The following is a 14,641-nucleotide window of genomic DNA, read 5'->3' as shown; positions in this document are numbered from 1 at the left end:
ATATAGATATATATATGTGTGTGTGTATATATATAGATATATATATGTGTGTGTATATATATAGATATATATATGTGTGTGTGTGTATATATATATATAGATATATATATGTGTGTGTGTATATATATAGATATATATATGTGTATATATATATAGATATATATATGTGTATGTGTATATAGATATATATATGTGTGTGTATATATATATAGATATATATATGTGTGTGTGTATATATATATAGATATATATATGTGTGTGTGTATATATATAGATATATATATGTGTGTGTGTGTATATATATATATATATATATATATATATATATATATATATATATATATATATATATATAACAAATAAACAATATCTTGGTTCATGTCCCTATATAGCACTTACCGAGCTTTCTATTCATTCCTACCCTTACGCACTTAAATAAAAACCATTAGTCTCAGGAAGAGTCGTATACTCCCCTTTTAAAAGCTTTGGATTTGGGTTTCAGTCCCTGCATTATGGGCCGATCTTTGTAGGGGCATGAAACCAAGGTATAGAAATTTTTGTAAGTATGATTTTCAATTCTAATTTTTATGTTTAGACAAGTATGAGCTGTCATGATTTTGTTGCGATTGCCAATGCTTTGAATATACAAACCTTTGCCATCCTCAGTCGTTGCTCAATGTTTATGTAATTGCATTTAAAAAACCTGAAACCAAAAACAGATTAATACAGTACAGTCTCGTAAACATACAATTATCCTCAATATTACAAAATAATTAACTTTATCTCAGTACATAGAAATACACAACACACACGGCATGTGTTTTAAAAATACTTGTGTCCCGTTGTAAAAAAATACAGCATTATAAATTGTATCACCATGTCAAAAAAACACTTAAGCCATTTTGAGCTGTAGAAATGGCGAATCGTGTGTATTGTGAACCAATGAGAACTTTTTAGGAGAGCGTTTAATTTATTTGTGGAAAACAATTTGCCAAACGATGCAGTTTTTAAAAAAAGTTTTAAAAATTTTTGTTTTTTGTCTCATTTAGCAAATTATGAAGATCGTAAGCCACATTTTTGGTCCGACCGACAGAAACACAGAAAACACGCGCATTTTGATAAATACAACAATCAATGGTATAAACATTTGGAGCTTGTCTTATGCTTTCTTAATATTGTTAAAGGGACATTAAACTCCAATTTTTTTCTTTCATTATTAAGAAAGAGCATGCAATTTTAAACAACTTTCTAATTTACTTCTATTATCTAATTTGCTTCATTCTCTTGATATTATTTGCTGAAAAGCATATCTAGATAGGATCAGAAGCTACTAATTAGTGGCTGCACATAGATGCCTTGTGTGATTGGCTCACCCATGTGCATTGCTATTTCTTAAACAAAGGATATCTAAAGAATGAAGCAAATTAGACAATAGAAGTAAATTGGAATGTTTAAAATTGTGTTCTCTATCTGATGAAAGAAAAAAAATTGGGTTTAATGTCCCTTTAACTCATGTTTATAGTGTCCATTTTAGGACATACTTTCTCCCTCCTCCATCCTTTTTAACCCCTTCGCTACCGGAAATTTCAGAGCAGAACTTGCCCAAAATACTGGAGACTTTTTAGCATATTTGCATTTAAACAGAAATTAGAATAAAAAGTCTGTTTACTTGTCAAAACTATTACTTTTTTTTACAAACTTTGAGTATCTCACTGAAATTATTTATATAGCGCTTGTGCAATCATGACGCAAATGATTGTAAAAGCTTCTCTGGCTTTGCCATTGGTTTTTAGTAATTGGAAGGCTGCTAATTGCAGCTGCGCACCACATTTGTTATTTCTGGCAGTGAAGGAGTTAATCAGGTATCTTGTAAACCTTAATCCTAGCTGTAGTGTAGAGATTACCCTCCCACCTGAAGCCGCCTACCCCCTGATACCTTATAAACAACTCTCTTTAAAAAAAAAAAAAAAAAAAAAAAAAAAGTATATATGTAGGCAGATGGGAGGACCGAAGAAGAAGGCAGCAGGGAGGACAATTGGGTTGCAGGGAGGACCGGGGAAGGAGTCGTCAGCAGGGAGGACTTAGGAGGCAGCAGGGAGGGAGGAGGCAGCAGGGACGACATAGGAGGCAGCAGGGAGGACCGGGGAGGTCGGAGGCAACATGGAAAGGGAGGACAATTGGGTTGTAGGGACTAGGTTGTACAGAGCACAGAGGAGGCAGCATAGATAGAGCAGGCAGTAAAAAAGTAGGAGGAGGTTGCATGGAGCAGGGATGACAGAGAAAGGAGGTAGGATGGAGCAGAAAGGAGGCATATTTACAGGAGGGAGGAGAAAGTATGGAGTGTGAGGAGAACATTGAGTATCAAAGGATGGGCTAGGGAATTTAAAGGATGGAGGAAGGATGTCCAAAAATGGACGTCTTATTACTGTGTCCTTTTTAGTACATCCTCTAAAATTCCCTCCTCCAGCCTTTAACTTGCCAAAATACAAGCATGAGACGTCTGATCTGTTAATTGTGTTACACAATTGATTTAGTTTAGTAGTCTAAATGAACTAGAGCAATAGATGCAGTGATGTATATTGTTATTTTTGTCTCTGTTTCAGGATGGCGTACACGTGTTCATTTTGTAAGTTTAAATCATTTGATAAAAAACGTTTTGAGGAACATTTAGAGAGTGAGTGGCATAAGGAAATTTTGGATCATATTCGGAAACAAACAAACTGTGAGAAAACAGTTATTAACTTTTTCCATGTAAGTGTTTGTTTTTTTATATTGGCGTGTTTATTAAAAATGTGTAAATGTTAAATCTGTTAATGCTGCAGGTGGCCGGATACTACTGTAAGACTGGATTGAAAAACAATTAAAGGATCATTAGTCATGCACCAATACATTGCAAAAGATTGCCGTGGAAAATTAATTTTTATAGTTTTTTTTTTTTTTTTAACAAATTTGCAAATGTTTGCAAAAATAGAGCAGTCTAAGGATGCACCCCTTGTAAACTAGCTTGAGTATGTTTAGCTGTTCTTTTGTGGCAGTTTTAAAGGGAAATAAAAACCTAATTTTTTTTTTCTTTCACAGTTCAGACAGAGCATGCAGTTTTAAAGGGACAGTCTAGTCCAAAATAAACTTTCATGATTCAGATAGAGAATGTAATTTTAAACAATTTTCCAATTTACTTTTATCACCAATTTTGCTTTGTTCTCTTGGTATTCTTAGTTGAAAGCTAAACCTAGGTTTATATGCCATTTTCTAAGCCCCTGAAGGCCACCTCTTCTCTCAGGGCATTTTAACAGTTTTTCACCACTAGAGGGTGTTAGTTCATGTGTGTCATATAGATAACACTGCTCACGCACGTGGAATTCCAGTGAGCCAGCTCTGATTGGCTAAAATGGATGTCTGTCAAAAGAACTGAAACAAGGGGGCAGTTTGCAAAGGCTTAGATGCAAGGTAATCAGAGGTAAAAAGTGTATTTATATAACTGTTGGTTATGCAAAACTAGGGAATGGGTAATAAAGGGATTATCTATCATTTTAAACAATAAAAATTCTGGTGTAGACTGTCCATTTAAACAACCTAATTTATTTCTACTACCACACTTTTTTTTCTTCTTCTCTGTATCTTTTGTTGAAAAGCAGGGACATAAGCTCATGAGCGTGCACGTGTCTGGTTCACTATATGGCAGCAGTTTTGCTAGGATGTTTTCCATATGCAAGACCACTAGTTGGCAGCAGCATTTTCTGCCATGAAGCACTTTATACACCTACTTAGTACCTAGGTATCTCTTCAACAAAAAATAACATGAGAGAGAAGCAAATTTGACAGTAGAAGCAAATTGGGAACTTTTTAAAAATTGTATGCTCTGAATCACAAAAGAACATTTTTTGAGTTTTATATCCCTTTAAATAAGTTCTTCACTGATTTCACTAATCACCATGTAGCATATAATGGGGTCAGAAAAACTTGCAGGTTTTTATGGGGGGTGGGGGTTGGAAAAATACTTTTTTTTTTAAAGGGGGGGGGGGGGGAATATAAGAAATGGAAGGAAAGTAATATTTGCACATTGTGCTTTTAAATACGTTTTAATGCTTCTATGTGTAGCTAGAACCCTTGTTAATAAAATATACATAACGTTTATAGTTCTTCTCACAAATATGCAAAATGTCTATAAATAACAGTAAATGTGGTTCCAGTAGTTCACTGCCATTTTTTCATCCATTTAATTATCTTTTAAAGGAAATCACCTTGAATAAGTGCAAAAAAGTAGATGCTCTTAAAGTGCGGTGTACTCAAAATGAAGAGGCGAACGTGGAAAAGGATCTATTGAAAGGTAAATACATCACAACCAATGAATCAAAACTTCTGAACTTTCCAACATGCATTGGTAATAGAACAGTCATTTTCAGTCTGAATTCAATATTTGTATATACTATAAATAGGCTATAATAGTTAATAGGTATTGTATCTATTGCGCTCCCCTCTAAACCATCTAGATATCTATATTCCTAAAGACATAGTTAGATGAGTTTGGTGTGGAGTGGCCTGCAAAGAGCCCTGACCTCAACCCCTCTAAACACCTTTGAGATGAATTGGAACGCTGATTGCAAGCCAACATATGTGCTGTACCTCCCAAAATATTGTGAAAAGCCTTCTCAGAAAAGTGTTCCCGAGACTTGTGTACAGTTGCTTGGCAATGGAAACCCATTTCATGAAGCTCCTTGCACACAGGTCTTGTGCTGATGTTGCAGTAAGGAACTCTGTAGTGACCAATGCAACAGATAATTATTTTTTTTGTATGCTTCAGCACTCCATATTAATGCCCATGGTCTTTAAATGGGATGTCCAACAAACTCATATAGGTGCGATGGTCAAGTGTCCATATACTTTGGGCCATGTAGGGTATCTCTAATATTTCCGTTGTTTTGTTTCAGGTGTTACTCCAAAGGATCATATGGAAGAAGTCAGGTCGGTGCATTGCAGTGCCTGCGATCTGGATATCCCTCCTGTGCACCTTTCTGTACAGTTGCACCTAAAATCCCCTGAACACTTAAGGAACAGAGGGGTAAGTCGTTTGTATATAAATAGACTTTGCCAACTCTTGAACTGATGATCAAAAGCTTGCTGACTCAGAGAGAAATGACCCATAATCTTTGTGCTTCTTTTTTGAGCATTATATTTTAATGTGGGTATCTCTCATTCGCATTTAGAACCAATCATAATGAGAGAAATGTCTCTCAAGCTAAAGTGTGCGTTTTAGTCTTGTATTCAACAGAAGGACTTGCATGCAGAGGTGAGATATTTTGTTTATTTTGCTGAAAATGACATTTCATTCCAACCTTAAAGTGATTCTAAACTCTCCCCTTTTTAAAATCAGATCTGATGTTAGTGATATTTTTAGATGGAGTTTCATCTATCAAATGTAATGAAGATGCACTGTAACTTACTTTTTAATATAGATATAGAATTCAAATGCTCCGTCTCCCACTTCAGACGCTAATTGTTCTGTGAACTAAAGCTTTCAATTGTTCTCCAATCAGCGCTATAGCTACAACAAAAGTGCTATATGGGGAGAGCACTGATTGTAGAACAATTCAGACCTTTAGCTCCGAGAACAATTTACTTTTTAAGTGAGCAGCGGATTGCAGGGAATTTGGATTTTATATCTATATTAAAAAGTAAGTTATCGTGTAACTTCATTACAACTGATAAATTAAACTCCATCTAAAATGTTGCTAACATTGAGGATCTGATTATAAAAAGGGGAGAGTTTACCCATCACTTTAAGGGGCAGATTTGTTCAAAAGCAAAAACAATATCTTGACCAAATCATCACTAGTTTATTATTTCACACCCATCCTTTGTCCATCTGTCCTAATAGATTGCTAGTGAATTGATTGGGTAGTAAAGAATTTTAGAGCATGCCTCACATTTTATAGATCTTAAAACTGCTTGGGGAGTTATGTGAGCAACCATTACTGATCCTGGAAAGATTTGGCTGTAATTCTAATGTATATGTAATATATATAGAGCTCTAAAGAAACAACTAATATTACTAATAATGGTCTTAGTATAAAATATACCACTTGGTTTATACCATGTTATAAACAAAAAAAATACTATATAAAATCTGAAATTATATTATACTACATAGCAGTTTTCCTAAAATAACTAAAGACATATTGCTTTCTTTCCTAAGATATCAGTTACTGTTGGGAATATCATTCCTGGCCAGCAGGAGGAGGTAAAGAGCACCACAGCAGAGCTGTTAAAGGGCCATAATACCCAAATGTTTAAACACTTGAAAGTGATGCAGCATAGCTGTAAAAAGTAGACTATAAAATTTCACCTGAACATCTCTATGTAAAAAAGAAAGAGATTTTACCTCAAAAGTTCCTCAGTAGCCACATCCCATTGTAAAGGACTTCTAAGCAGCATATTAGTATGTCTGTCCCGGGACAGCCCAAGGGATGAGCCTCGTGTACTCTCATGTTATTTCCCTATTCAGTTTAGGGAAATTTACAATGAAATCTCATGAGATCACAGTTGGATGAGTTCATGACCTCAGCACTGCTGATGCTGATTGGCTGCTTTTTATTTCTTCATTTTTTTTTTAACCTGCACTTAGGCAGTAACTGAGTATAACTTTTTACACAGAACTTACTCTGCTGAGCTGAGGAAATTGTGAGGTAAAATATCTTCTTTTTTTACATAGAGATGCTCAGGTGATATTTTCCTGTCAGCTTTTTTTACAGTTATACTGCATCAGTTTCAAGTGATTTAGCATATGAGTATTATGTCCCTTTAAGTATCACTTCTCTTCCCACAAACCCCAGTCATTCTCTTTGCCTTGATGCGTGGAGGAGGTGAAGTTTTGGTGTCTGAAGAAAATTTAATTTCTTTTATTTCAAGCAAGATTTTAACTAGTTGAAAGCCAGAGTAGGTTTACTCTGATCTTTCCATTTCAAGACTGGGTGTAGCCGTACTCCACGTTAGTCTCTTCAGTAGGGCAGTGGTGGCTTTAAAGCAGTTAGGAACTTGTGAAATGGGCCTTGCTGCGTTTTCCTAACATATTTGCTGCCCCAGTACAGAAAGCCAGAGTAGGCTTACTCTGTTCTTTCTTTTTTTTCATAGGTCTCTGTGAGGAGTTCGGTCATCTACCGTGAAAACTGTCTAACTGTCAGACAGCTGGAATTGCACGTTAGTGCTGTTTGTCTTCTAGGTTGGGAGACTGGCACTGAAGGGGTTAAGAAAAAGAGCCATAAAAACTGCAGTATATATTTGGACTTAATCCTTAGGATAGGATTGCTTTTAGGCCGTGTGCAGGCACTGGTGTGTGAGACTTCAGAGACTTTAAGGGACACTGAACCAAAAAAAATTATTTCGTGATTCAGATAGAGCATGCCATTTTAAGGAACTTTCTAATTTACTCCTATTATGAATTTTTATTCGTTCTCTTGCTATCTTTATTTGAAAAAGAAGGCATCTAAGGGGGTTTTTTTTTGTTCAGTACTCTGGACAGCACTTTTTATTGGTGGATGATTTTATCCACCAATCGGCAAGAACAACCTAAGTTGTTCACCAATAATGGGCCGGCATCTAAACTTACATTCTTGCATTTCAAATAATACCAAGAGAATGAAGAAAATTTGATAATAGGACTAAACTAGAAAGTTAAAATTTCATGCTCTATCTGAATCACGAAAGAAAACATTTGGGTTCAGTGTCCCTTATTGTGGAAGGGGGTTAACTTGTTTGTTTGTTTTTTTTCCCCCCACTGTTAGTTTAAATACAGAATAAAACGCTAGTGTAACAGTGGTCTGACAGCACTTTCTACTAGAGAGGCAAAGCAATTAAAGAACAACATGTTTGCTTTTGCATCCGATCGTCGGTGTCGAGCAGAATTTCACGGACGATATCATTTTTCCCTTCACTATCGACTTGAGCGCGCGCTTTTTTTCACTTTGCCGATCACGTGATCGCATCTTCCACCTCTCAGATCTGCCAGAGTAGTGTTGGATCAAGCTGCGACACAGCAGTTTCCCTTGGGCTCTTAACGTTTGGACTCCAACTACGGAGGGGATGATAAGCACCTCAGTTTAATGCTGAAGTGTAGTGAATTAAGCTTGTGAATTTGCCCTAGCAGTATTTGAGTTAAAGTGACAATACAGGTAATTTTTAATAAAAAAAAAAAAAGAATGTTTTGCGTTTAAAGCCAACTGTGGGGCACTACTAGCCTTTTAAAGATTAAGAATTACTGTGAAATTTTACATTTTTGTGACTATCTTGAGACTCAGATTGTAGTGCCAATGTTATGGGAAGAACCCTAAAATGTAAAGAAAATATTTCTAGCATTCCTTTCAGTCTTAGTACATAACATATTTACATTCTTCATTTGGAAATGTTAAAGAACTTTATTTTTTCCATTTTTATTATGAGCTTAAGACATGGAAGTTTCTGTTTGTTCGCTTGTCTGTTATGTATGGAAGCACAATTGTTTAATTATGCTTTTCTGTGCTGCTTGCTTAGCGGAACTTTTCTCAGGCTGAGAAGTTATTGCTGCTTAACCCAATGTCTCTCTCCGGTTGGTGCTGTTCAGGTGATGCTACAGCATTCTCCTTAAACTTCCCAAGCCTCTATGGTGTCACATGCAGTGCCCTGTGGTTCCTTTTAAGCTCCTGGAGGAGTTTGTTTGCCTGCAGAAATTGTTGCACAGATATCTTCAGCGGTATCTGCAGCATCAGCTGCTTTTGCTAGGTTATGGGAAGACGCAAGAGGAACATTAAAGATTCAGATAGTAAGGTTTCGGTCTCATCTAATGCTTCACAGGTTGTCCTTCCTCATAAGTATGAGGAGAATTTGTCGTTTTCCCCTGAGGGTAATATCTCAGATTCAGACAATATTATCCCTTCTGAGGACAGAACAGTAAAGAGAGGCTCTAACTGAAAAGACTACATCCTTAGCACTCAAAGGGTTAATATAGAGTGAATTGTCAAATGTAAAAAGACACTATTAAAGGCAAATAGAGTAACTGAATTAGCTAACTGAGTATGCTGGCTCTTCGTTAAAACACAACTTTCTCTTGTTAAGTGTAGTCAGTCCACGGGTCATCCATTACTTATGGGATTATATCTCTTCCCCAACAGGAAGTTGCAAGAGGATCACCCAAGCAGAGCTGCTATATAGCTCCTCCCCTCACATGTCATACCCAGTCATTCTCTTGCAACCTAACTAAAGATAGGTCGTTGTGAGAGGTCTGTGAAGAAATAAACTAAGTTTAAAAACACCAATCAAAAGTTTATTTTAAATGGCACCGGAGTGTGCTGTTTGTTTCTCAGGCAGCATTAGAAGAAGAATCTGCCTGCGTTTTCTATGATCTTAGCAGACGTAACTAAGATCCACTGGCTGTTCTCGCACATTCTGAGGAGTGAGGTAACTTCAGAAAAGGGGAATAGCATGCAGGTATGTGCAGTAAATTGTTTTTCTAAGCAATGGAATTGACTGAGAAGTTACTGCTGATACCAATGTAATGTAAGTTCAGCCTTAAATGCAGTGGTAGCGACTGGTATTAGGCTGAGGAGTGTGTGTACACTGAAGTATTTTTCTAGGGAATGGAATTTGACTCAGAAAATACTGTTAATACTGAAGTAATGTGTGAGCCTTAACTGCAGTAAAAGCGATTGGTAGCAGGCTTATTAATAACACTTCATAACTTTTAAAATGTATGTTCAAAACGTTTACTGGCATGTTAATCGTTTTTTGTGAGGTACTTGGTGATAAAACTTATTGGGGCATGATTTTTACCACATGGCCATCTTTGTTTTCTGCATAGAAACAGTTAACTGAGCTTCCCCACTGTTGTAATATGAGTGGGAGGGGCCTATTTTAGCGCTTTTTTGCGCAGTAAAAATTCAGTCACAATCTTCCTACTTCATCCTCCATGATCCAGGACGTCTCTAGAGAGCTCAGGGGTCTTCAAAATTCATTTTGAGGGAGGTAATCAGTCACAGCAGACCTGTGACAGTGTGTTTGACTGTGATAAAAACGTTAATTATTAAATTATCTGTTTTTTGGTATTAAGGGGTTAATCATCCATTTGCTGGTGGGTGCAATCCTTTGCTAACTTAATACATTTACTGTGAAAATTTGGTTGCTATAACTAATTTGGTTCATTGTTATTTCAACTGACAGCTTTTTGTGCTTCTTAAAGGCACAGTAGCGTTTTTTATATTGCTTGTAAATTTATTTGAAAAGTATTTTCCAAGCTTGCTAGTCTCATTGCTAGTCTGTTTAAACATGTCTGACACAGATGAATCTGTTTGTTCACTATGTATGAAGGCCAATGTGGAGCCCCATAGAAGGTTGTGTACTAAATGCATTGATGTAACTTTAAATAAAAGTCAGTCTTTACATGCAAAGAAATTATCACCAGACAACGAGGGGGAAGTTATGCCGACTAACTCTCCTCACGTGTCAGTACCTTCGCCTCCCGCTCAGGAGGTGCGTGATTTTGTGGCGCCAAGTACATCAGGGAGGCCCTTACAAATCACTTTGCAAGACATGGCTACTGTTATGACAGAAGTATTATCTAAATTGCCAGAATTAAGAGGCAAGCGTGATAGCTCTGGGTTAAGGACAGAGCGTGCTGATGTGAGAGCCATGTCCGATACTGCGTCACAATTTGCAGAACATGAAGACGGAGAGCTTCATTCTGTGGGTGACGGATCTGATCCAGGGAGACTGGATTCAGAGATTTCTAATTTTAAATTTAAGCTTGAGAACCTCCGCATATTGCTAGGGGAGGTATTAGCGGCTCTGAATGATTGTAACACGGTTGCAATGCCAGAAAAATTATGTAGGTTGGATAGATACTATGCGGTACCGGCGTGTACTGACGTGTTTCCTATACCTAAAAGGCTTACAGAGATTATTAGCAAGGAGTGGGATAGACCCGGCGTGCCTTTTTCCCCTCCTCCCATATTTAGGAAAATGTTTCCTATAGACCCCACCACACGAGACTTATGGCAGACGGTCCCTAAGGTGGAGGGAGCGGTTTCTACTTTAGCTAAGCGTACCACTATCCCGGTGGAGGATAGTTGTGCCTTTTCAGATCCAATGGATAAAAAATTAGAAGGTTACCTTAAGAAAATGTTTGTTCAACAAGGTTTTATCTTATAGCCCCTTGCATGAATTGCGCCTGTCACTACTGCGGCGGCATTCTGGTTTGAGTCTCTAGAAGAGGCCATTCGCACAGCTCCATTGGATGAAATTATGAACAAGCTTAAAGCACTTAAGCTAGCTAACGCATTTGTTTCTGATGCCGTTGTACATTTAACCAAACTTACGGCTAAGAACTCCGGATTCACCATCCAAGCGCGCAGAGCACTATGGCTTAAATCCTGGTCAGCTGACGTGACTTCTAAATCTAAATTGCTTAATATTCCTTTCAAAGGGCAGACCTTATTCGGGCCCGGCTTGAAAGAAATTATCGCTGACATTACGGGAGGTAAGGGCCATGCTCTACCTCAGGACAGGGCCAAATCAAAGGCCAAACAGTCTAATTTTCGTGCCTTTCATAACCTCAAGGCAGGAGCAGCATCAACTTCCTCCACTCCAAAACAGGAAGGAGCTGCTGCTCGTTACAGACAGGGCTGGAAAACTAACCAGTCCTGGAACAAGGGCAAGCAGGCCAGAAAACCTGCTGCTGCCCCTAAGACAGCATGAAGAGAGGGCCCCCTATCCGGAAACGGATCTAGTGGGGGGCAGACTTTCTCTCTTCGCCCAGGCTTGGGCAAGAGATGTCCAGGATCCCTGGGTGTTGGAGATCATATCTCAGGGATATCTTCTGGACTTCAAAGCTTCTCCTCCACAAGGGAGATTTCATCTTTCAAGGTTATCAACAAACCAAATAAAGAAAGAGGCGTTTCTACGCTGTGTACAAGACCTCTTACTAATGGGGGTGATTCACCCAGTTCCGCGGACGGAACACGGGCAGGGATTCTATTCAAATCTGTTTGTGGTTCCCAAGAAAGAGGGAACCTTCAGACCAATCTTGGACTTAAAAATCCTAAACAAATTCCTAAGAGTTCCATCATTCAAAATGGAAACTATTCGAACCATCCTACCCATGATCCAAGAGGGTCAGTACATGACCACTGTGGACTTAAAGGATGCCTACCTTCACATACCGATTCACAAGGATCATTATCTGTACCTAAGATTTGCCTTCCTAGACAAGCATTACCAGTTTGTAGCTCTTCCCTTCGGGTTAGCTACGGCTCCAAGAATCTTTACAAAAGTTCTGGGCTCACTTCTGGCGGTACTAAGACCGCGAGGCATAGCGGTGGCTCCGTACCTAGACGACATTCTGATACAAGCGTCAAGTTTTCAAACTGCCAAGTCTCATACAGAGATAGTTCTGGCATTTCTGAGGTCGCATGGGTGGAAGGTGAACGTGGAAAAGAGTTCTCTATTACCACTCACAAGGGTTCCCTTCCTAGGGACTCTTATAGATTCTGTAGAGATGAAAATTTTCCTGACGGAGGCCAGGTTATCAAACCTTCTAAATGCTTGCCGTGCCCTTCATTCCATTCCACACCCGTCAGTAGCTCAGTGCATGGAAGTAATCGGCTTAATGGTAGCGGCAATGGACATAGTACCATTTGCGCGACTGCATCTCAGACCGCTGCAATTGTGCATGCTAAGTCAGTGGAATGAGGATTATTCAGATTTGTCCCCTCTACTAAATCTGGACCAAGAGACCAGAGATTCTCTTCTATGGTGGCTTTCTCGGCCCCACCTGTCCAAGGGGATGACCTTTCGCAGGCCAGATTGGACGATTGTAACAGACGCCAGCCTTCTAGGTTGGGGCGCAGTCTGGAATTCCCTGAAGGCTCAGGGATCATGGACTCAGGAGGAGAACTCAGATTTCAGTCGGACAACATCACGACTGTGGCTTACATCAATCATCAAGGAGTTCCCTAGCGATGTTGGAAGTCTCAAAGATAATTTGCTGGGCAGAGTCTCACTCTTGCCACCTGTCAGCAATCTACATCCCAGGCGTGGAGAACTGGGAGGCGGATTTTCTAAGTCGCCAGACTTTTCATCCGGGGGAGTGGGAACTTCATCCGGAGGTCTTCGCTCAACTGATTCATCGTTTGTGCAAACCAGATCTGGATCTCATGGCGTCTCGCCAGAACGCCAAGCTTCCTTGCTACGGATCCAGGTCCAGGGACCCGGGAGCGGTGCTGATAGATGCTCTGACAGCCCCTTGGGTCTTACACATGGCTTATGTGTTTCCACCATTTCCGATGCTTCCTCGACTGATAGCCAAGATCAAACAGGAGAGAGCATTGGTGATTCTGATAGCGCCTGCGTGGCCACGCAGGACCTGGTATGCAGACCTAGTGGACATGTCGTCCTGTCCACCATGGTCTCTGCCTCTGAGGCAGGACCTTCTAATTCAGGGTCCTTTCAACCATCCAAATCTAATTTCTCTGAGGCTGACTGCATGGAGATTGAACGCTTGATTCTATCAAAGCGTGGCTTCTCGGAGTCGGTTATTGATACCTTTAATACAGGCTAGGAAGCCTGTTACCAGAAGAATTTACCATAAGATATGGCGTCAATATTTGTATTGGTGCGAATCCAAGAGTTACTCATGGAGTAAGGTTAGGATTCCTAGGATATTTTTTCTACAAGAGGGTTTAGAAAAGGGCTTATCCGCTAGTTCGTTAAAAGGACAGATTTCTGCTCTGTCTATTCTTCTACACAAGCGTCTGGCAGAAATTCCAGACGTTCAGGCTTTTTGTCAGGCTTTGGCTAGGATTAAGCCTGTGTTTAAGACTGTTGCTCCGCCGTGGAGCTTAAACTTAGTTCTTAACGTCCTGCAAGGCGTTCCATTTGAACCCCTTCATTCCATTGATATTAAGCTGTTATCTTGGAAAGTTCTGTTTTTGATGGCTATTTCCTCGGCTCGAAGAGTCTCTGAGTTATCTGCCTTGCATTGTGATTCTCCTTATCTGATTTTTCATTCAGACAAGGTAGTTCTGCGTACTAAACCTGGGTTCTTACCTAAGGTAGTTTCTAACAGGAATATCAATCAAGAGATTGTTGTTCCATCACTGTGTCCTAACCCTTCTTCAAAGAAGGAACGACTTTTGCATAATCTGGACGTAGTCCGTGCCCTGAAGTTCTATTTGCAGGCAACTAAAGATTTTCGTCAAACTTCTTCCCTGTTTGTCGTTTACTCTGGACAGAGGAGAGGTCAAAAGGCTTCGGCTACCTCTCTCTCTTTTTGGCTTCGTAGCATAATACGTTTAGCCTATGAGACTGCTGGACAGCAGCCTCCTGAAAGGATTACAGCTCATTCTACTAGAGCTGTGGCTTCCACCTGGGCCTTTAAAAATGAGGCTTCTGTTGAACAGATTTGCAAGGCTGCGACTTGGTCTTCACTTCACACTTTTTCAAAGTTTTACAAATTTGACACTTTTGCTTCTTCGGAGGCTATTTTGGGGAGAAAGGTACTTTCCGTTTAAAGTTCCTGCCTTGTCCCTCCCTTCATCAGTGTACTTTAGCTTTGGTATTAGTATCCCATAAGTAATGGATGACCCGTGGACTGACTACACTTAACAAGAGAAAACATAAT

General features: G+C 39.2%; 1 protein-coding gene across 1 annotated transcript in view; it reads left to right on the top strand.

The window, feature by feature from the left end:
- Positions 1-14,641, top strand: part of LOC128641405 (DBIRD complex subunit ZNF326) — a 62,817-nt gene that overhangs the window by 30,257 nt on the left and 17,919 nt on the right. The window contains exons 5-8 of the mRNA XM_053694029.1: positions 1,050-1,137; positions 2,604-2,751; positions 4,234-4,327; positions 4,929-5,059. Of these exons, the coding sequence (XP_053550004.1) occupies positions 1,050-1,137; positions 2,604-2,751; positions 4,234-4,327; positions 4,929-5,059 (461 nt within the window). The remainder of the gene's footprint in view (positions 1-1,049; positions 1,138-2,603; positions 2,752-4,233; positions 4,328-4,928; positions 5,060-14,641) is intronic.

Source organism: Bombina bombina, chromosome 10, assembly GCF_027579735.1.
Source record: "Bombina bombina isolate aBomBom1 chromosome 10, aBomBom1.pri, whole genome shotgun sequence".
In the NCBI taxonomy this organism is placed as follows: Eukaryota; Metazoa; Chordata; class Amphibia; order Anura; family Bombinatoridae; genus Bombina; species Bombina bombina.
This window is presented reverse-complemented; position numbering and strand designations above follow the sequence as displayed.